Genomic DNA, 24,836 nt, shown 5'->3' on the forward strand with positions numbered 1-24,836 from the left:
GTGCTCAAAAATACACAGCTTTTTAAATGTATCTATTAAAATAACTAATAACCTTATATCTAAGTCACCTGGCTATAATTTTCTTACTGAGCTGTAAGTGCTCACAGAGGTAAGAGTGAAGAAGCTTAGCTTAACAGGCTAACTAGATGCATTGACTTAAAGGTACAATGTGTAGAATTTGGCTGCATTTCGCCAAACAGAAACAGTGTACATGGGATATAATGTTTATATATCTATGTGAAGTATGTTAAAATAAGTGCACAATCATCCCCTTTAAACTTTCGTTTTCTTTTTACAAAATTAGAAAAAAGCTTTATAAATTTACATTACCGCGGGTCGCCCCCACGGAGGCTGCCATATTGAACCGCCATGTTGTCTACGGCAACGTTTTGGGGACAGAAAGAGCGAAACGCGATTTTTAAATACGAACCTGCCCGCCGGTCCTGAAAGCTACCTGGAAGGCAGGTGGAGAAGAAGACTGACCTATAATCTATAAAAATAATGGTTACAAAAACGAATGAATAAACCCTCACCTCGTCACTGCTGTAAATGATGTCCGGCTCACGATCCTTTTTGGTCTTCACATGCTCTCGTCGCCTAGTGATGTGACGTTTTGGTAACAGATCGGCTCATTCTGAAATCTGAACGCTAGATGTCGCTAAAATGCCAAATTCTACACATTGTCCCTTTAACATTGGAATCATCCAAAATTGGCCTCTTAGACAAACATCAGCTATTGGCAAATAATGCGGGCATGAGCCAATGTCAGTTGCAGATGTGAACCAGTTGTGCTATATCAATTTTATGCTGATATTTAGCACACAGTATGGCAGATTTAGAGAGGATATTTATCTTGGGGCGGAAGATGTGGCCTGTTGGACAAACTGATCTGTTTTCATGATGTTAACCTAAAGAAGTAATGAAAAAATATTGGCATCAGTATCAGTCAGCTGTCATTTTGGAAACTGACCGTGGTTTATAATCAATCTCTTAGGCTAACATCAGTCAAACCAGGCCCTGTCAAAGAGTCTCTGTTATAAATAATTGATGTCAACATTATTTTTGAGAATTATTATTCAGCAAAGTCTCTAATTATCTCTGTAGGAGGCTTAAGCAGAGTAAAAAATATGAGCCAGTGATTTCAGATAAACTTGGATTCTTTGAAATTGACTTGAAAGAGAATTCAAAAGTAAAACCCAGTCAAAATCCTGTCTCTGGTATGATTAAGCCAAGGTCAACAAAGGGTCTGATCATCCATATGATTACTTCCTATAATATCCTCCCAGACAATCCTTTATCGAACACAGACTCAGGAATTACCCTGGCCCCGTTTCATTTAATTGCAGGTGCTTTTAAATCCCCTCTTATAAATAATATTCTAACCGCACGTTTTCTAAAATAACTCAAGCTACAAGGTAAATACTCAGCCTATTATCCTCTCTATCATGTGTTGTTATAACTTATTTCACAGCCAGGCAGTTATCAGTGGTTTGCAGGCATATCCAACTTGAAGTCAAACATAGTCTGTATTTTGTCTACAGCTGTACCAGATTCAGGCTTATCAATAGTTGATGATCTCTGCTTTCATAGTTCTCTTTCACTCAGACGCTCTGTGCTCCCCCAGTGGGAAGAGCGTTTCGCTTTTGATTTAAGTCTTGATACAGTCTTTTATACCGGCTTTCCTATCCAGATTTCACTCCATTAAAGACTCCGGGTAAACGGGGAATGAATCCCTCACTCAATTAGTGCTAAATTAATACTGGAGGATTTAATAACACAGATGCCAGCAGACTTTAGATTTCATCTGGCCCCGGGGCGTTGGGGGTGGGGGACAAACAGCGAAGATCAATGCGTGTGTTTAGCTGCTTAGATTATCGTGGAGGATGTGGGAGCTCTTTCCTTGACCAGCGTGTGAACCTGAACCCTCGTGTTTGTGTTGAGGAACAAAATGGATGAAGGATGAAGAGGATATGTTTAGTGTGCCTGTGCTTGTGCACACGCCCTCACGCTATGCTGTCATCTGGCCCTTGACTACAACGGCGCAGAGTTTCTCTTGTATACATATCTCCATAGTAACTGGGTTGCAGTTGACATAAAAGTATGCTGTTGCTGTAGCAACGGGAAAACTGATTTGGCTTTACTGACTTAGGCGTGTGTGTTTGAAAGGATGTGTGTATGGGCGTCAGATGGGCACTGAGGTGCTGAGTGGGGGAGAATGAGTGGAGTCTTCGCATTGTGTTGTATGCACACAGGGGAGACATGGGTAAGACGAGCCGGTTTTTACTTATGCCTTCCTCAAGGTCAGGAGCAATGAGACAGGAGTAGAAAGAAAACATGAAGCTTTATTTCAAGATCTCTGCTATCAAATGAAATTATCAGCATTAATATATAACAAAGCTGTCTGATGATATGACCTCCCAAAAACACGTGTTCCTCTGGCTCAACTTGCCCCAGGTTCACACACTGACTTTTAAGTTTAAACTTCAGCATAAATGCATTAACAAGTACTTTCACAGTTATTGACTTGTCAGAACAAATCACCGTTTAGTTTCAAGACCACTGAGCAATCAAAACAGTCATTCATTATTCCAGTCATAGAGGTTGCAGGGGGAATTTGAACTGATGCTCCTTCTTTGCAGTTGAGGCTGAGGTAGAATCTTCACCTGGATGCAAACTAAGACAGCACGCAAATTGCTTGCTAAACTTTTAAATTCAAATCCCTTAGTCATCGGCACAGTGGTTAAACTATTTGTTAACGTTCACTTTTTGCAGTTTTGGCCCACAATCCAGGTTAAACACTACCTAAACTGTAACACAGCCACCCACCACAATAAATAACTGCTAACTGCTTTAGCACCGATAGCATGTCCTAGAGACGGCGCTGTTTAGCAGTATTTTGATCTAAAAAGTGTCAGGATAACGGAATCACAAGTTAAACTCTATCATACCAGCGTCTTTTCACAGAGGAAGGCAGGTAAGATCATTGTTAGAAAATCTTTTCAACAGTTTAACCACTGATTTCCATGTATTTCTTCAGCCTAAATCCATCCGGCAGCATGATCTCAGCAGGCGAATCAAGTGTGACCCTGACATCACCGCTTCTCGAGTTAATATTTTCCTGACCCAATTATAAATAAAAATCAAGATTATGTTTAAATTAAATATAGTCACTAATTACTGCATGGCCATGTGCCTCAGAAATTGATCATATCCTGTGTTATATCTATATTTTCTTATTTTGGCAGTTTATAAACAAGGCCAAAGAAACTTGCATATAAAAATGCATATGAACAGGCTACTTGTGCAAAAAGTAAGTAAAATGGTTCCGTTAAAAAGCATTAGAATGCAAGAAAATAAATGTTTGGTGTTTAAATATTCTGGGACAAGACCTCCAGACCCCTTCATCTGATTGTTCCAACTATGAAATGGCAGTTTTTAAAATATCTAATGCACTTACAGAAGACAAAGGAAAAGTTGTGATTTGTGAACAGTATCTGTGCACTTAAAAAACGATTTGGGGAATCAGTTTGCTTTTTCTGGTCATTAACCTGCAAAATTTGTCTTAAAAACTTGATTTTAAGAAACCTGATAAAACTTTTAGAAGTATATTTGACTTACTCAAAGAAGAAAGAACTCAGTACATGTAACTAATGCTGCACAATTAATTTAATTGCAATTACAATCACGATGTCAGGCTGGAAGGCTAAAAGGCTGCATTTATTTATGTATTAATGTGTACTTTTGTTTAGAAAAATGCCTGCAGAAAGGCCATTTAGTTTACAACAGTTCCACTATTGCACTTTGTAGAAGTACCTTAATTTTCTAAAAGGAAAAAAAATGTATTTTTGTGTAGTATTAAGTTACTTTTAAAGAAGACTTGTAATAGAAAACTATCACCATTTTCTGCATTTTTCTTGATGAATGAAGTAGTCATAAGCCTAATCTTGATCAGCTAACAGCCAGGCAATTTCACTTATCTCCTCCAAGCTCTTACAGCCAATCACAGATCTTTCTCTCAACACAGTGGTCCGTTGAAATATGACATACTTCTCACTAATCCTTGCCTGCATTAATACTGATACACCACACTGCTGCTGTCAAAGCTTCACCTCCTCCACCCCAGCCTCCTCCATTACAGCATAAAGCTTGTTGCACCCTCATTCAGATTCATGCTGCTATGGATTAATTACTTCTGAACCAATTTTATTGTATTCAGTATGCATTGTCATCAATATATCTATCCATATGGAGGTGGTAACCATGTGCTCCCTGGAAAGTCAAAGCATGCTGCTTGACTTATGCTGCATTCGATTGTACTCAGGACTTGGAAAGATCCGGGTCGGAAATTCCGACTTCCGAGGTGAATGCGTTTCATTGCATAAGCTCAGAAAACATGGCCGGCCGCAGTAAGCTGATTTTTGTTTTGATGTTTTTCAAGGATCAAAAATTACTGTTGAGGAAATATATTAGCTACTTGAGGGACAGAGAGAAAGAGAAACATATGCTGAAAGTATGACTTGAACGCACCAGCGAGGGGAATCCTGCATGCATCATTGAACTTATACGGGCATCAAAGCGAGCTGTGCAGAGGCCTGTACTGTAGAAACACAAATACTAAATTAGACGACACATAAAAGTAAAAGTTGAGGAGAAAGGAGTCTTGCGGTGTGCAGCGCCATTTTGCTACATCATTCCGACCGACTCGGGCTGCTGGGATCCTACCCGAATTCCTGAGTCGTAGTCCCGAGCTCAAGGGCCGTTCAATGGCACTTTTCCGATTCGGACGTCAGATTTATCCGAGTTCCGAGTACAATCGAACGCAGCATAACCCAGAGAGCATCTGGTATCACTCATGATACATTAATGTATAATATTATAACTGCAATTGCAATATTACTAAATTGTCCAACACCACATGCGTAGCATGCAACATTCACTGATAAGTCCAGGTAAGCATCTCATTTCAAGATGTCAAAAGCCTGATTTGCTCATAGTAAGTACAGAGTTAGATGTGAATGTTGCAATAGTAATGTTACTAGGTGAATAATAAACTCAATGCCTCATTTTGCACCATAGCTACCATTTTGAAAAATAATGTCAGTAGTTAGGACTATTCAGTAGTATGTTATTTACTTGGAGTTAGTAAAAAGTCAAAATGGATGATATGTTTTAGATTTGGATGAATTTGATTTGATAGAACAGTCATTAAGCCTGATGTGTTGGAAATTTACTTTGAAAGGCAAAAAGCATTTTTTTTGGTTTAACAAAGTCTGTACTACTTCTCCCATGTGCTGCTTTCCAACACAGCAGGATAGTAATGATGGATACTCCTTGAACTCATGGTCACATGACAAAATGTATGCACAGTTGCCTAGATACAGGGGGTGGGTCAACGTCCCCACCAGCTCATCTTACCCCTTTCTCCCCTGCTGTACGTGTGCGTGCGTGGAGCAGCATGTGTAGAGGTGATTTTGGCAAGGACAGCCTGTCTTGTCTCCCTGTCGCTGCACACTGTTTAAGACAGCACACTAATTAACCCTTCAAACCTATTCCCCTCTTTCACGTGCTCACACACGCTTGTCTAACACACCAACAAACAAGCGTGCACGCATGAATGCATTAAAAAGAGCCACTCACACAGGCGAGCACAGTGTCGGTGTAGAAATGAGGGCACATCTCTGCAGACTCCTACTCTACCTGCCAAGTGCCGAGCTTTATCTGAAGCTGCAATTACACAATCTCTGTAATTTTAGTCCGACTCTGCCATTCAAAAGCCTCTCAGTGAGAATATCTAAATGTGAATTCTCCTTTTTTTTTTCCTCCCTGCTTTGCCTTTTTCTTCACCTGTTTATATCTTTTTGAATAGAACTTGCAATTACAGGGTCTGAGATATTTCCCTCTTTATGTTGCATTATGTTTTACTCACTGCTCGCCGTGGAGAGAGAAGAAAGGGATTTGTTAGAGGGGAGGTCAGGCTAACGCTGTGAGGGATAGACGCTCGGAGACGGAGAGGAAGCAGAGAGACATAGCTTACCAAATCATATTTCCATCAATTTACAGAGGTGGAGATTAATATGACAGTGGCCTATTTGTTCCAGTGACTGTATTTCTGGGTCATATCCAGGCAGATGAGAAGACGGGGGCTTGTATGGAGTAAGCCTGCCGCTCTATGTGTGTGTTTGAGGTGTGTGAGACTTGTGAGAGAGAGCGTGAGACAGTGTGACTCCCACGGTTGCCATGGCATTGTTTACTAACAGGATTCCTCACTGTGCTGAATGACATGACTTAATGACAAGTGGTGTTGCCCTCAGACTTGTGGATCAGTGCAGGAGATCAGTGTTGTAACAGCACACACTTACAGTTCTATATTTCCCAAAGCCTCTTATGAAATCTCAGCAGACAACAGGCAGTTTTGTCATCTAAAAGTCTCTATGAAATCTCTCTGAGCTGCACTTAAGTGTGTCACCTCTACCTTCGCCTTGCCCTGTTCAGAGGAGAGCATCATGATTCCTCGATGCTTTTATTCGAAGCATTAAGAGTGGAGTGAGATTTGTCTGTTTAAGCCTTTAAAATGACAATAAAGCAGTAACGTCACCAAATTTGTCTGACTAAAGATCCCCTTGTAATGGTGGCAGAGAAAGCGAGATCTGCCTGCCCAAATTCATTTTTAAAAAATCTCAGTTGATATGATTTAATTATAGTCACGCTTAAGCTGATAGATGCAGTCTAATACAATACAATTAGATCAAAAGCAGTTAATCCATAGTAGCATGAATATGAATGAATGAATGAATATATGAGGGTGCAACAGCTTAATGCTATAAAGGAGGAGGCTGGGGTGGAGGAGGTGAATTTTTGCCAGTAGGAGCAGTGTGGTGCATCAGCATGAATGCAAGCTGGGATTCATGATAAGTATGTCATATTTAAAGACGCCAATGTGTTTGAAGAAAGACCTGTGATTGGCTGCAGAAGCTGGAAGGTGATTATTGGGATCAGATGGCATATGACTTCCTCAAACTATGCTTCTTAAAAACAAATTTGTAGCAGTGATTTTCAAACTGTTTCCTCGTAAGATCTAGCCAGATGTAATGGGATGCAATGTTCACATCCATGCAAAAAAAGCCTATTTAACATGTGTAACAATATCTTAGCTGATATCAGTGGTGTAGTGCAAGGTATACGCAGGCATACGGAGCATAGCCACTTCTCTTTTAGTCTCCATGGAGTATACCTGCCCATCATGCAGTGGAATGCTGCATATTTTTCCTAGAATTGGGAAGGCATGACCCACCTCACTTTGCCTCTAGTTGGGTAAAACCTGTTAATTACCCTCACTGGTTGGTTGGCTGGTTGGGTCAGGATAAACTGATGAGACACTGAGTAGACTGGGGCCATACCTTGAGGTTCTTTTTGATATTTTGCAAAGTAAATGGAGCTGATGGTGCTACTTTCTATCAGCTTTCCTCCTTATCATTTCAGAATGACCCTTACTACCTAAAGTCAAGCAGCAGAAGATGGTGGGGAGTGTGGAAATATCAAAGGCTTAGATTCTTGTAGTAAAGATGCAACAACAATCTAGCGTATGTTGTGCATCCTTTGCTGGATGGGTTGCTTAATAAATATGGGATATGAATGAAGAGTGTACCCACTCCTGCAGGTACCATGACAAAAACAGGTAGTTATATAGATGTATTAAAAACAAATTGGGAACCACTGATCTGTAAGTATGTTTAAATTAGGGTTTAAGCACATGAAACTATTTAATTCTTCATTTTTTTTTGTTACCTTAGAATAAGCATTTTATTGATACACCAGGATCACCTTCCACGGACCCTGCCATCTGCTATTTCATAAAGAAGAACAGAGAAAGGCAAATAAATTACTTTTGAAAAATTCCACTGGTTGCCAAAACACACGGACACCATCTGACATACGTCCAGTTGGTCATCTCTGTATTTTCAGTGTACAAACTTAAGCCTGATTTATGCTTCTGTGTTGCGTCAACGGCGTAGGTATGCCGTCAACGCGACACCATCATTGACCATTCAAAGTTCTGTGTCAAGGGAACGCGTCGCTCAGTAATTCACCGCCATGTCACTAGGGGGTGTGTCTGTGTGTGTGTGTGTGGTTTCACACCCGAATCCTTGTTTATCTTCCGGTCATGGCGACCGAGGTGGAGCGAGTGTGTTGGAGTTGGAGCTCATCGATATCGACAAACACATTCTTTTGTTGCAAATGTTGAAGCACAGGCGACAGGGAAGATGTTTGCGAAGGTGGCCTGTACAACCACTAAACGAGTCGAGGCTGAGAACGGGTGAATTTACCACACTAGTTCGCCCACTAAGGGACGTGGATGAAGAAATGACGTTTTGAGTGGACCAATCACAGCCCTTGCGGTCCACGTCGCCGTAGTTAGGATTTTTTGGAGGTGCGCGTCAGGCTACGGCGTAGGGGTCTGCGTCAGAGGGCTACGTGTAGCTACGCTGTTGACGCGACGTAGAAGCATAAATCAGGCTACAGACCAGCAGCAGCAGCTGGGCACGCCTGGACACACCATGCCGCAGCACTTTACGGCCCTGCTCTTGTTTCCACCACGGATGCAGCAGACATGTTTTGAGCTGTTTTGTATGTCTTAGCTGCCGTAGTAGCAGCTCTGTTTTGAGAGCACAAAAGAAGACACTCTGAAATCATCTTTGTAGAATATGAGGGAGGCCACAGATGCCTTAAAGTACATATACTTTTTTTTTTTCTTTTTTTTCTTACTTGATGAAGGAGGTTAGCTCTGAGCAAGCTCTTGCTTCTGGTGTCAAGCACCAAGCAGTGGGTGGTGGGGAGACGCATCTACTCAATATGAAGAATATTCATATTGTTTCTATGCCTAAATAAAGTCTATATGTAAACTTTTCCCTGCATTTTTACGCAGTCTATAAATAGTTTATTCATTGATATTGTTACTCAGCTGTGCAGCATGTGCTGTGATATAATGACGTGGACCAGGCTGACCGCCTTTAGAACCCTGCTTTTAAAGAAAACAGTGGTTTACTGTTGGCTAAAACTTATGGACTGGTGCTTTGATTGTAAAGACTTCCAAATTAATCAAAATAAGTGACCGACAGGAGCGGGCAGCGTGACTCTAGTCTACACAGCCACAGTCTGTAGGTCCGTACTTCACATTTTTCATTGTTAGTATCGACTGAAAGCGCAACCATCCTGGCTAGCAGGATGCAAACTCCACATGGCGAAAACAGATGGGACTAAAAGAGCTACACAGCTGCAGAGAAACTACACAGTGTGAGCTTTACTGAACACCAGGGAAATTATTGTGCAGGAGGACGGCTTAAAACCTTATTCCTCTGGGAGACCCCAAACACTGTGTTTCAAATACCCACACAACTTATGTTTCAGATTTTACGGTCTTTATTCTTACTAAATCCACTTATTTGTGATAAAGCAGAATAAACTATAAAGTTATCCAGTTGCAATCTCACTGCACTAAAGACATTCAGAATTTGCCCGAACTGAGGGGTTTCTAATGTTTTGTTTTTTTTTAAAGCTGTGGTTATCAATATTTTGAGGGAACAGTTTTTTCCCCCAAGTATATTATAAAGGAGGCTGACAAATAAAGATGGAGAAGTAAGAATTTTGCCTCTTCTGTCTCTCTCTGTTTGTAGCCTCTTTGCACCTTGGTTTTGAAATTTCACCTCCAGGGAGGTTTTTTCCTGAGGAAAGTTCTGATGAAACACTGAATGCTTGCTGCCAAACATTTTAAAGAAGATAGGAAAGTTGGTGAAAAGTTGGTAAACAGGGCAAAGTATTTAGATAGACCTTGAGAGACCTTGAGACCTCTCTATAATGTGGCAATAGTGACTAAAAGCTCCTGTCTGTAGTTTTTATTGAGTAAACAACATCATCAGCCTAAAAAATACCACTGTATGTGATGTTATTATTTAATTACACCTAAAAATGCTACTACAGGGTATCTGATGAAATGCTAACAAGCTTTTGATCCACTTTATTTTACGTTTGTAATGAATAAAAACAGCAGAGAGACTACTTCTTCATCCTCGCTGGGAACCAACAAAGTCAAAACAAACCCAACTGGTGCTTTAAACCGGTCCAACAACAGACATGAACAAATGCTCCAAATGCTTCAAATGAACATCACTGTATGTTCAGACATTCAATTACATGCTAGTATGTCAGCCACATCAACTTAACAAGGCTATGAAAGATGATAATGACATGTTAGTCACTCTGAGTCATGAAGAGAAAGAGATTTGCCGTCTTTGGTGTCACATTTGTTCAGTGAAATCTAGAGAGAGCATTTAAGATTGGTTCCTGGTTGTGTCCTTGGATAACTTTTGAAGATGTAAATATGATGCTGCTATGAGGGATTAATTTGACATACTATGACCTTGATGGACTACTTTTAAAAGCAGTAGAAAGTGGCATTTGAAAACTGGGTCTGCAAATAACCTTCAAAGTTTACCTTCAAAGTACCTAAGAGACTTATTTCTCTGACTGGCTTGTGAAAGTTTATGCAATAGAATGCATTATCCATCTATTATCTACATCGCTTATCCCTTTAGGTGTCGCGGGGGGCTGGAGCTGAATGGATTGCCTCAGAATGGTTAAAAAAAAATACAAAAAAGAGATCAACAAGGGACTTTCTCTAAATTTGAAAGGTCTAAAATGAGAAATCACTCAGAAAACAAAGTTAAGTTTATTTTAGCAAAGAATCGCTGTGTCTGTGGGTAAACAACGCTGAATTGGTTTGCAGAGTGTGGCTAACATTAGCAACGCTAGCACTCTCTGCTTTAGATCCTCCTTGCAGGTTAAGGTGACTAAAGGTGTTAACTCTTTGCTTTGATTGACCTAATCCATGAGTCTGACACAGTCTACATACAACTTTCTTTTCATTTTCTAGTCCAAAATGCTGCAGAACTGCTCTGTTTCTATGAGATGCTAATGATGCTATATGATCCCTGTGCTTGTTTACATCCAGGTAGTAGAGCTTGGCTGTAGCCATTATTTAGAGCCACAGTGGCCTCCAACCGTGGGTGGTTTCATTAGAGTTTAGACAGAGAAATCAAACCAGGATTATGGGCTTGAATTTACAGAACTTCTGACCAGTTAGTTACAGCTTCCATAAAAAGTATTCACCCCCTTGGATGATTTACTCTTTTATTGACTTTTAAGTCCATCATCATGGTCAATATGATTTGGCTTTTTGACAAAAAAAAATTCCAACCATCTTTTGTCAAAGTGAAATCAGATTTCTACAAAGTAGTGCCAATCACACAATCAAAAATATGTCATGTAAAATAAGTAATTACATTTTCTCCCCCTTTAAAGTGATTGACCTAAATCAATAGATTTCCAGCCAATTGGTGCCAGTAGTCTGATGATCAGTGAAATGGGGATCACCTGAGTGCAATGAATGCGTCCTCAAGTGACTGTAGTATAAATACATCAGTGTCTGGAAGGTACAGACACAGATGTGGGAGACTCCATGGCCAAGTGGAAGAAAGTTCTTTGGTCTGATGAGACCACAGTGGTGCTTTGTGGCCATCAGACAAGATCCTGTGTTCACCACATCACCACAAACACCATCCCCAATGTGAAGCACAGTGATGGCAGCATCATGCTGTGGAGATGCTTCCCACCCCTGGAAGGCTGGTAGAGTTAGAGGGTAAAATGAATGCAGCAAAAGTTTGGAAAAACCAGAAGAACAATCTTATTCAGTCTGCAAGAGAGCTATGGCTTTGGAGAAGATTTATTTTTCAGTAAGACAAAGCCATACAGCCAAAGCTACACAGAAATGGTTTAGAGACACCAGCTCAAACCTCAACTCAATAAAGAATTTGTGGCTGGACTTGAAAAGGGATGTTCACGCCCAATCCAGATGCGCAAGCCTGATTGAGACCTATCCAACCAGACTCAGTGCTGTGATTGCAGCCAAAGGTGATCTATATACTGACATGAAGGAGGCGAATATTTATGCAGTTACTTAGTTACATTACATGTTATTATTTAATTGGATTTACTGTATATTGCTGCTGACTTCTAAGGCTGATGACTTTAATCATTTAGTGGACTAACCTCGACAACACTACCACAAACTGAAGCGCAGTCTTTCAATGTATCAAGTTCAACCAACATAAAACTTAACCCACAAACAGAGCCCTTTTGTCTCGTCTCCTCTTTGTTGCCAAGTAGCCCTCAGAAAGAACAAAACTGGCCTGTATCAAGAAACTTCATCAGTAGAAAAATCCCCCTCTTCTTCTTTTTTCTCTCTGTCTTTTCCCCCTCTGTCCTCTTCAAAAGCTGTGTTTCTCTCAGTGTTCGTACTTTTGCATCCTCTGCTTCATTTCTGTAAAACAGACCCTGTATTGTTTCTGTGCTGAATATCTTAATCAGGCGTGAATATAATAATTGTTGTACACTTTACTTTGTCGTTAATCCGATATTTATCAGTATATGTACGGTAAGTAAAGATAGATGCATGTATCTCAGATTAATGGGGCTTAAACACATCCAGGGTTAATGCTTTCACATTGGATGTCCATCAAAAAATGTTTGCAGTGCTAATGCTTCAGATACGTGGCATAGGTTAAGTCATATTGCACATACAAATGCACTAAACAACAAAGCCTCTTATGCTGATGGCCTGCCTGTATCTCTGCAGAGTGTTTCAGCTCCATGCACTCTATAAGACTTTTTTTAATCTTGTTTCATCACTGAGTTGAAAACAAACTCATATTTTTTCCACTGGAGATGGCCAATTTCCCCTATTCAAAATATTTTGTGGTATATGGTCAGCATAATGAACTTTAACCCTAAGTTTCCTTTTAAAAATATAAAAAGAGTTTGCAAGAAAAAGAAGAAAGGTCACAAATGTCAAATCCCCTTTAAAAAACAGTTAAAGTACTCTCCCCAAAATTGATGCTCTGGTTACACCAAACCTTGTTTAAACTGGAGGAAATAGCATGTTTGTGGTGACTATTTCCATCCATTGGCACTGTAGTCAGTATTTTCAGCACCAGAACTGTGTTTGTGTGGTTAACTTTGAAAACAAACTACACTGAACAACCTTGTTGAGATCTAGATCATGGCTTACATTAAAAAAGTGACCCTTGGTGATGTGTTTTAATAGTTTTTGGCCTATGAGCTCTATGCCACCAAGGAAGAGGATATATTAGTCCATGTGTGCAGAGACACTCTCTGTTTGTAGAGTTTGTTTGTTTGTTTTGCTGGTATTTGATGGGATTTGTTGGGAGTAAGATAAACATAAAATATTGTTAGCCTCGATGGAGAAGCTCAGCATTAAATGAAATATGATTTTTTTTCCCAGAGAGATGAGAAAACCATCATTATCACTCACTTGTCACTTTATCTAAAACAGCCATTAGACCGTTAGCTTAGATAAGCTCAATATTTTCAAACAGGAAAAACAGGCAGAATTAGAAGACAAAATGTCAGTGTCATTTATTACATTTTGATATTTGCGGGCGTACGCCTTTTTAGTCATGTAGAAGTGCAAAAAGCTACAATTATTTAAGTGTCCACTTGAGGCTGGCTACACCGTTACAGTAGCAATAAACATTTTTACAACCTAGTTTAAAAAAAGAATTCAGTTTGAATAGCATCTGTCTTTGTCAGTACACAATGTTTGGTTCTAGCTCATCTGTTTTGGTTTACGAAGAGTCTGAGTTATTCATAATAGCACCTGTGGCTAATCTGAGTGAGCTTTTTGCTAGGAGGCCAATGGCCTACCTCAGCTTCACCTCTTTTCCTTGTACTGTTTTTTTTACTGAAAGTTAAATGGAGAAAGCATTTCTAATATGGCAACCACCATCACTACGCTTCAGTAATACTGAAATGCTCCATTAGTAACCAAGAGACATTGACAACTGGCATCAACCCCCTGAGTTTTCTGTTGACACACCCACTGACGACGCTGAAATCTGGATCTTCTGATCTCTTTGTATGTTTTCATGTTTTTTGGGCAAAAGCAGAACTGAAACAGTAGCAGGTACCTCATGGTCACTGCCCTCATTTTTATCATGCTCTAATGATTAAATGTATCTGTAAGACAGGCATAAAAAGCAAAAGTGGAACCTGAAGAACAGTCTTTGCTATGGGAATGGTGAGGCATCTTCCCTAGATGGAGGGATGTGAGCTGACAGGCTTTCAGAACGTTGTGGAGCATCTAGTTGCAAGTGGTTGCAAGTTTCTAACCTTTTGCTTCACAAATGTTTGGTCTAGACCAGGCTACAGACTTTATCTATGTTTATATAATATGGATTCTTGTGGATTTTACAACCTGAAATTTTGACCCATAATGAGCTGTATTTATTTCGTTTTCCCTGCTATTTCATCCTTTTGGATGGATATAAGTTGTGGCAAAATCTTGCTGCCTTTGAAAAAGAAAGGCTAGCTTTTCCCCTATTTTTAGTTGCATGTTACGTTTACAGAATACCAGCTTTAATTTTGCATACAAATAGGACTGTTTTGCCACTTTACATTTCTCTTTAATCAAGAAAGAAAGCTTATCTTTTAAAGTGTCAAACGTTCTTTAATCCATGTAAGTACATGAGCAAGGAATGGTTAAACTTAGTCTCCAGAATGTAAGATTAATAAGGAAATTTGAGTTTTATGTGTGAGTTTTAGATCAAGCGATAACAGTTGGAGGTTAAAAAGACAGAAGATACCAAATACAAGAAGACTTATGTGAGCATTCATCAAAAACCATGAGTCAACCTTCGTCCCAGCTAAAATCACGGTGAAAAACAGCAAGTCTTTAAGTTAGATTTAAGTTGTGCAAAAGAAAGTGAACTTTTCTAGGTGCTTTTAAGGCCCTGATATACTCTGTGTGTGTCATTCAGTGCTATAGGAGGAGGATGTATATGTGTGTGGATGATAGTGCAGATAGGAATGCAGTAGCAGTAGTAGTATAGTGTTACTAGCGGGGTCAGAGGCAGCACGACTTTTTAATATCTCCCATTTCCAAGGGAGACCAGCCCCCACAGCTTATATAACACAGGAAACAGATGTTGGCAACACACAATCATCTCTCTCTTACTCACGCACACTCACACTCTCTCTCTCCTCCTGCCTTTGTCTCTTCTCTGTTCCCCTTTTGTCTTTTACTCACACCATGACGTGTCTCAGGCAAGTTACAGTCTGCATGTTTTGTCCATCATCAACATACCTGCACATGCTTCAAGCTTTCTGCAGATTTTTTTTTTTTTTTTTTTTGTAACGCAGAGGCGCATTAAAGCTGCTGCTTTCCTAATCAAAACTACTGAAAACTGCCGTAGTGACACAGATACATATAATTAAATCTGTTTCTTCTGAGAGTAATGTTGCTTAAAGTTGCAATTTAAAATCCAAAGCAGCCTCGTTGGTTTCATCCCTTTTTGGATGAAATGTTTCTTAATGCAGGGGTTAACCTTTAGGATTATTTGTTGTGTAATCCTGCAAACACTCCAGTTATATGAATATTTGTGAGTGCAGATAAAAAACACATCAGCCAGAAAAAAGTCCTTATTTTAAAGCACAGCTGAGCAATATATGAAGATATATACACATATTTTCAAATGATATAGGTCAGTATTGTTGATACCAATAGAACTGATGTTGGGAAACCCATGTATATATTATACAAATACGTTAGCAACATTTTTCACCAGTTTCACCCACTTTACTAAATACTGCTGATGCATTTGTGCAATTTTGATGACTGAATATCATTAATGTTGCGTTTCCACCTAGCAGTCCAGTTTGATTCAGTCCAGTTTTGCATGCTTTGGTTAACCTTAATCTTGCGTGCACTTAACAGCCATTGCCTGTTTATTCTTGCTCATAATGATGCAAATTTTAGAGATCCGGGTCATTTGGATCTTTCATCTCCCAAACGGCTCTTCATGTGGTACCATATTAGCTTTTTAAACAACAAAAAATTGAGAAAGAAATTAGGCTCTTAAACATGGTCGAGCTGCTGTAGTTCACATAAAATAGCCATTGTCATTTCAAAAATATGTCCATCGGGTGCAGATGGCCTAGCAGTTAAGTTGTGCCCCATGCATCCAGTCGTCCCAGGTTTAAGTCCAGCCTGTGGCTCCTTTCCCTCATGTCATTCCCCACTCCTGTCCCTGTTTTGGACTCTGTCTTCCTCTATAAATAAAGGAACTAAAAGCCCAAAAATTGATCTTAAAAAGCATTTCAAGGACCAGCTAGGGACACCTGGTACCCCAGCAGAAGAGTCTGAAAAAGTAGGACGGTGCAGATCAGTTATTTTGGCCCAACTTTTGCCTGTCCATCCAGCCATACATTTTTTCTCATATATCCTCTGATATGCATTGTCAGCTGTGAGTTGTTCTTTCCACTGTACATGTGTATTTCTGTATGAACTGTGACTGGATATTGCAGGCAACAGCATTTATTAGTGCAAACCAAATGAAGGGCATTTTCCATCCCTTGTCTATTTTCATTAGATACTGTCATCAGTGACACACTCACTCATCCGAAGTGTGAATCATTTGCCACAGGGCGACATCAGCAGTAAAAACATTTATCTGCAATGTGGAGCATAGTCCTCCAAACTTTACTTTAAAGAGGTGGAGCCAGAAGAATATGATATCAGGGGCTTAGCCCAAACTTCTGGGGTATACTTCTCTGATCAGATTTTATTCATTTGCACCATTTTCAAGCAATCTTTAATACAAATTTAGATTTCAAACACATACAAAAGTATGCATCTTTGGGCACAGATGATGCAGCTCCACATTTAAAAAGCAAGTCTACTTTTAGTCAGCGAAAACTCAAAATCATTTTAGTCTAGTTTTAGTCCATAAAAGTCCTCACATTTTAGTCTTAAGTTTTAGTTGAAGCATTAATTCTTTTGCCTAAATCTGGTATCAAATCATGGTAGTGTGTTCTATGCACCCTACCAAACCCGGGGTCCCTGCTTTCTACAGCTGAGAGGCAGAAGAGATACAGAGGAGAAATTTTACAGATTTTGAATGTCTGACAAAAAGTAAATAATGTCCTGATGAAAACTAAACTTACTTTTTGTCAGTTTTAGTCATCAAAGATCTGTTTTGATTGGTTTAGATCTAGTTTTTGTCTCAGGAAAAAAAAGTTGTCGAACATTTTTATAGTTTTAGTCAATGAAATTAACACTGGTTACAGCCACCATCATTTATTTTAAATAATGGTTCTCAAAGTGTGCTGATCATTCTAAAACCATTATACACTATATTAAAGATCAAAAGTTTCTGCTTATTCTGCCTTAAAAAGGGCAGAAACTGTCATATTTATTTTTTTAAATATGCATAACTTGGAAAGGGTATGAATTTAGAATGAAAGTTTGCAATTGGTATTATTAACATTATTAAATTAACATAGAAAGCAACATGTGGGGTTCTTTATTTAGATATATCTTCAAAAATACAGAAAACGTTTCTAATTGGATGTTAAAACTATTTTTAATATTGTAGTATAAGCTCGTGCAAGTTAAAAACATTAGATTTTATACAGTTAGCCCATGATTTACATGTCCATTTGCGTACTATAAATGATTTCTTTTTGCATTTATTGATCATACCAATAAGCAGAAAAAATACTTCCACCAACCTAAAAGATTTAGGGCTTTCAAGAAGACATTCAGGGCTTAAGCCCTGTAAGCCACCCCCTACCTCAACCCCTGCTCACCAAGCAGACGATCCACCTACATTTGGCACCTGACAGGTGTTCATTGGCTGTGTCCTTGATGTCACAATATGAAACTTTTTATTTTATAAAAATTTTTATTTTGTGTGTTATTGTGGACAAGGTGATAGAGCTCTATTAACAACCATTGTTTTATTTTGATGAAAAAAACATTGGAGGTGATACAGTGTGTCAGCATTCAGCTAAAAAAGGATGAAGATGTGATTTCTGGTCCATCTGGTCCAGCCTGTTTCAGAGGAGTGAGACCAGGAGCGATGAAAGGACAGGGAGAGGAGAGGAGACCATATAAATGGAGATCACAAACAGAGTTTCTGGTGAATATCAGGAGCACAGTCAGCTCTCTCTCTCTTTAGATCCAGCCGTGTAAAGGAATGCTATTTTTAAACTCGGAATCAAAGTTGAGCCTGAGTGAAAACTTAAATCCAATCCCTGACCACCAATACTTTTTGTGATAATCGATTTCGAGACATGCTGGCTTTTATTTTATATTTTACTTTTGAAATTTGTCAGAAAATGAAAAGTCCATTTCACCTCCTCTGGCTTCCAAGCTCAGATGATGCCTGTTGCCAAGGCGACCGCTATAACCCAGGTGACAGACCCTTCCTGTGAGCTGCGCCCTGTGATTGGCCTATCGACCGGGGGGGTCTGGAGATTGAGCGTTTTGATTGGCTGGCTGGTTGGCAGAAGCAGGAGCCCGGGCAGACAGAGATTCTGTAGGGAGCATTGATTTAATCGGCTGGCAGGCGGGCAGACAGGAGGCGCACTCACGCTCACACATATACAAACGGCTGGCGGGCGAGAGGTGCAAGGGGAAATTTGGCCCAGTGGGGGTCACCTCTGTGGGAGCGAGCGTATGTGTGTGTAATATCATGCTCTCCAGGAGAGGCGTTGCTGGCAGTAATAGAAGCACTCCCAGGAGCAGACCATGCTGGGTAATATCACACTCCCCAGGGAACTCGCCGTACACGCTCAGCCCCCAAACCCACACATACTCCGAGCAAAACATGCTACATATGGTCTGACTTCAACACCACTGCCATACTAATGCAAAGATCCAGTCTGAGGGGACTCAAATCAACAGTGCACACACATCCTTTTAGCTCCTCGCATTCTTACAAGGTCAGACGATGTAGTGATGGCAGCAGAGTTTCTGACAGATACGCCGGACATGCTGGGAGCAGGAGACGCCAAAGAGGCTCCGCAGGGTCGGTACTTATTAGAAAAGACCGGTTGCATTATGGAGCTGTATATCAAGGAAGTTCTTAAGCAAATCAGACATGAATGGGAGGGGGAGTTTGTGACAAAATCTGGAACTTGCTGCAGGATTTCTAGTGCTGCACATCAGATATTCATGCTTGAGATTTAAATTTAAGATGTGTCCTACTTTAGCAGTTACGCTCAAAGTAATATATTTGGCATATCTGAACAGGTTTTAATTCTAGGCTTTATTGGTTTATGATGGAGCTGTCATGATACCAGACTTTAAACTTTAATAAAATACTTGTAAAAATCAAATCATCCCTGCTCTGATACCATGGCAATACAGATTTAAGTCATTTTTGAGTAATATCCTGTTTTATAAAGAGCTAGTGTTGTAAATTCTAAATTGTACAGAATTAAATTGTGCAGATGCACAAATGTTTGGTCCCACGTCTTTCTATTGGTGGATATTGGAGACATTTCCATCCCTCTACTGTCTGCCTTGAGATATAAATATAACTTTAGCATCTTTATGAGATGCTAAAAGGACTTGTGAAGCATTAATATTCTAGGCCTGTTAATTTTAAATGGACTATTGCAGCTCTCTTTCTTTCTCTTGCAGCAGCTTTAGGTTAAAAACATGGTCATAGATCTGCAGATTTTCAAGTTTCAAGAATGTTTAATTCCACCAGTCATTACAATTACAGAGATATTGTTGCTTTAAAACAGGTGGCGTCAAAAAGTATTTAAGTGTCATGTACTGTACTAGCTTTTAAGACATTGCTTTTTCTGTAAACTGGACAAAACTTAATCAGTAGTTGGAACACATGCTGTTGGGGCTATCTGATCAGATGTTGTCAGAATTTGAAGTGCATTTGATTTTTAAAAATCATGTTTAGAACATAATGTATGATGGCAGATAAGAGCCACCCTAAAAGACAGAAAAACACACAGAGGATCTGTATATTTTAGCGAAACAAAAAACATTTTTTGAGAAAAACATTGAATTTTTAAGATGTACGGGGCGCAGATGGCCAAGTGGTTTAAGGCATGTACATGGGCCACCAGGGTTCGAGTCCAGCCTGTCTCTCCCCCTCTCCCATCCCTGTTTTCGACTCTTTGTACTCATGACTAGAAGACTAAAAAAGTCCCCAGAAATATACATTTAAGTTATTCCTTTATTAGTCCCACAAGGGGAAATGGATGACAAGGACATATTTTTACAAGAAACCAAACACAATTTTGGAGTTTACAGTCTTAGATTTATGAGAAAAATCTTGAAATTGAAAATGCATAAATTCATGAAATTATAACCTGACAACATTGTAGTCATACATTTGCAAGAAATCAAACTGAAAACAGTGGTTGGATAACCCCAGTATATATAAATGTAAATGTACTTGTTTAAAAAGTATTTTACAACATCCCACTGCTTACCAAAAACTCAAATAGGATTTAAAACACACAGCACAAAAAAAAGTTCATAAAATAAAAAAGGCGTTAATAAATACAGACTAATAAGATAAAAGTATCACCACGCTACTCAGTATTAAAAGCCATCCTGAATAATTAAGTTTAAACTTTTAAATTTGGACTAAAATCACAAGGATTTCCTTTATTGATGAGTACCAATGAGAAGTTTCATTTAGTTTGGCTCTCAACTGCAGGACTAGTGTGAGGAGAACAGCATCTGGTTGGATTTTCTTCCGCACAATCAGCTGTTTTTTAAAATTCATAATCTTAAAAATTTTACATTTTGGTTCAAATAATATACAACTTTCAAGGTTAGAGATTGCAAGTTTTTTCCTACAAATGTCTGACTTTTTAAACTTGAACATTTTAAGTTTCTCTCAACACGCTTTATTGTTTTTTTATTTTTAAGAGTGGCCCTAATAAACTGTGAACCAGTGTTAGTTTTGTCCTCTGAGCTGCACATAGATGTGCAGATACGAAGAGCGACGTTGCTGGCATCTTAAAAAGTGGTTTTAAAACCTCCATGGCTGCAGAATGGACTTTTTTGCCGGGTTAAAACAAAAACAATCTTCGCTCAGGTCATGACTTGAGTGGTTGCCATGGTAGCTTCTTCTTCTTTCTCCTCCTTGGCAGGTTTGTGAACCAGCTACATGCATACCACCACCTGCTGTTTCAGACTGCATACATACGGCATTTTGCCCGGGCGTGGATCAATGTTGCTAGTGTGAAAGCAGGCCAGCACATTGGAGGAGAGCCTCTTTAACCTATTTCCTCCCTATTTTCCTGTTCGTTCTGGTTGAAATACATTTCAGCTTATGTCTTTTATCAATGTCAAAAAAATATAGACTGTTGCTTAGATCAGTGGGTCTGAGCTGGTCTTGCCTCAGGACCCACTTCCACACTCTTAATAACAGATTGTGAATCACAGAAAATGTTCAGTCACTTCTATCTTGGAACTAATAAAGCGCTTCAAAAATGTTTGTTGTGGCTCACAATTGTCTTGTCTAGCTCTGAAATAGCCTAGTTTTCCTGCCCATTTCTACCGTTACTCACAGAACTTGGCAGAAGAAGTGGAGTGGTCTGTTGTGCTGTATTGCTTTGCTTCCCTACCAATATGACCAGTGCTACAGACGGGTAGTCGTCTTAAGGGGCAGCACACTGAAATCACTAGAATCAGTGCAGTCTGATATATTTCATGAGTGTGTCTGTGAAGATGTTAATTTCGACTATCAAAAAGTATATTTTAATATCGGATCTTATGGGGATTTCCTTCACTTTCCAAGCCAGCCCTCCAGTGGACACTTGAAGAACTGCATTTTTTGTGTTAGTTTGTAACCCGCACTGTGCCTGGTTATTTCATGCAGAAAACTTGAAATTAGAAAATAAGTGGGAAATTCTAACATGTAGGGTAAATCCTGGCTGTCATTTCTTAGAATATACTTTAGCAGTCATGGGAGTTACACAGGAGTTGTTTTTTATGTCTTTTTCCTACTTTGAAAATGTTTTTACCCCTAAGCTGACACCTTGGCTCATTATGATTCTTAGAAATGTTGTAAAATATGAAAGATTCAAATAAGAAAAATCTGAGCAGTTGCAGTATGGTACACATGATTCTAGAAGGAGGCAAAATCTGAGTTTATTTTTGCAGAAGTTGCAGCAAACTTCTCATAAATAACTGAATTATTTACAGGAAAAAGAGCGGCATGCCTTCCCAGAAATAGTGTCACTCTTTTGTAGAGATGTTTTATGTAGAAAGTCGATCCAAAGACCGGGGCGCTGGAATATCCAGAGAAACAGGGGCTCTGTTTCTGCAAAGACACACTACTGTACCTTCTGATTTTTGCCTGTGCTGTATTGGCATCTGACATCTCTCATTCAGGAGTTTTTAATCATTTTGATGAACTTTTGACTTGCCTGTGGATGTAATAAGGAGTATTTTTCTCATTCTTTTCAACACAAAATGATCTTCAGCTTTAAAAATTTTTCTCCAATTAATGCTAACGGGCTCTGGCATATCTGACATTTCCCTTTTAATAGATTCCTTGTGGTATTTGCAGAAATCAGAAGCCTGCAGCCATGACATCTCCCCTCCCTGCAGCCTGTACCTGTATCACATCACACAGCACTACAAAGTGAGCGCAACGCGATGCAGGACGGGTTTTATTTTACATTTATTTCCCTCTTCTTGTTCTCTGTCTCTGCTGTACACAAACTCCATATTTTGCCACCTTCAGATGACTGAAGATGAAAGAAAAAAAGAAGGCAGTGAGAGATAAAGACAGGGATGGTATTTTCACGGCAAGATCCTTCCTTCCTCTATAATCTATAGGCTGGTTTCACTCAGATTGGGAGCCGACAGCTTCATTAGGTGAGGGGGGGAGGCTGCTTTGATCTAAAAATACACACCATCATTGCCTCTGGAGTGGAAAAAGTTAAAGAGTCTCCCTATGTCTTAATCAGTAAAAGGCCTCCAGAATTTTCTTCCAAGGAGCAGCAGAGGATTGGAAAATGTAGAGCGAGGGGGCAATGAGGATGTTTTAATTCTTACTCCTTCAGGGGTTGTCTTCTTCGGGGAATAAGGGAATCACTGCTGTGTACAGGTGGTTTGGTAAATACAAATCTAGCTCAAGGTCTGGGCTTGGCTTTGAGCTCACGTGATTGGCTGCTGTTGCGCTTTTAAAGCACCTGGGAGCACCTTCACTGACATCTTTCTTCTTTCTCTTTCAGAGCATAGGTAAAGGCTCTCTGTGGTCCATCGATCCGGAGTATCGGCACAACCTGATCCAGGCGCTGAAGAAGACGCCGTATCACCCCTACTCGCCCGGGCTGGCCACGCCCTCCACCTCCCCACCCACCCTGCCTCAGACATTTCACCACAGGTGAGCAAATCAGCTGATTACTTCATTGATTGCTGATAAAATGTCTTAATATATTGGGTAATTGCTTTACAAATCCTGATTGGATAATGATTTTCATTTACAGTGGAGACAGATGGATGCATGCATTGAAAGCAGATGTTGATGCACACATACTGTAGATGTTACTGGCTGTTTAATGGCTTAAACTGAAAAAGCTGTGGCACTAATGACTAATTTAACTATGTTTTACAACTAAAAGTCTTTACCTATCAATTCAATCAATTCAATTCAAAACACGTTATTTGTCCCTGAAGGGCAATTAAAAGGCAGAGAGAGCAGCAGCATGGATAGACACTTAACATTTAAAACAGAACGTGCAAATAGCAAGAAATACATAAAAGGAATGGGACGTAGTACCCAAAGAGACTCAGCTCTAAAGTGCTATGTGCAGTCAGTGCAAGAGGACAACTGTCTATTATAGGAGAGAGTATCAATATGATGCTGTAGTACAGATGGGTTAGAGTTTAGGAGCTGGACTGCTGTGTGGACAAAGGTAGCTCTCTTTCTTTGAGTCCTGCAGCCTGGACAGTCTGTGGCTTGACAGTAGCCACTCAAACACAGAGTGGAGAATGTGTGAGGGATTGTAGAGTATCATGAGAACAGTGCGAATAGTCTGTTGATCACAAAGAGCAGACAGAGCTCTGACAGGATGTCCAATGATTTTGGGCAGACTGTTGTGATGTATGAAGGCGTGTCCAGTTTTGCAGGCTGATTGAGTGGACCCAGCAGGTGAATGAGAAACAGAGCACACTTTCAGTGAAGGAGTGGTAAAAAGTCATTAGGGTGTTTGAATTAACCCCAAGGTATCTCAGCTTCCTGAGTAAATATTGTCTTTGATGGCATCTCTTCAGGATCTCCTCTGTGTTGGAGGAAAACTTCAGGGAGCTGTCGAAAGTTGTGCCGAGGTACCTGTATTCAACCTCCACTGGCTCCACCTGAATGGTGGTGGTGACAGCCTCTGCCAGCAGTCTCTGCTTGTTGGAGAATGTCACAATGACTTCTTTAGTCTTCTTATTGTTCAGCTCAAGACAAACATCTCCACACCAGGTGACAAACTCCTGCAGAACAGGGCCGTGGTGTAGTGTGGAGGCAGGAAGCAGAGAGAGCAGGACTGTATCATCAGCAAATTTCATGAGATGTTTGGACAAAACATGCTGCAGAAACTCAAATCTTGAAGGTGCATTGGCCTGCATGCAGGTGGGCTGGTTCCAGGTGTGCAAACTTGTCTCAGCACCTTTCCCTCATGTAATTCCCTGCTCTGTCTCCCTATTTTCCTTTACCATCCACAGTCCTCTCAAATTAAGGCATACAAGCCCAAAACTGATTTTTTTAAAAGCATATCCGTGTACTATGCTTCCTGTACATCGTATCCACCTGACAGGTTCAGAGATTCATCCTATTTTCAAGATACAGCGAGCAGAAAATGTAACCTGAATTACTTATTACAAAACATCTGCCAATCTGGCAAGGAAATTATACTTACTGATAGGAATGAGTACTGAAATCTGG

General features: G+C 39.8%; 1 protein-coding gene across 2 annotated transcripts in view; it reads left to right on the forward strand.

Moving 5' to 3' along the window:
• The window catches only part of ches1 (checkpoint suppressor 1), a 132,047-nt gene that overhangs the window by 61,985 nt on the left and 45,226 nt on the right, over positions 1 to 24,836 (forward strand). For both annotated transcript variants that reach the window (XM_041804457.1, XM_041804458.1), the window contains exon 3: positions 23,137 to 23,288. In XM_041804457.1, coding sequence (XP_041660391.1) covers positions 23,137 to 23,288 — 152 coding nt within the window. The remainder of the gene's footprint in view (positions 1 to 23,136; positions 23,289 to 24,836) is intronic.

This window comes from Cheilinus undulatus, linkage group 14 (genome assembly GCF_018320785.1).
Source record: "Cheilinus undulatus linkage group 14, ASM1832078v1, whole genome shotgun sequence".
Classification (NCBI taxonomy): Eukaryota; Metazoa; Chordata; class Actinopteri; order Labriformes; family Labridae; genus Cheilinus; species Cheilinus undulatus.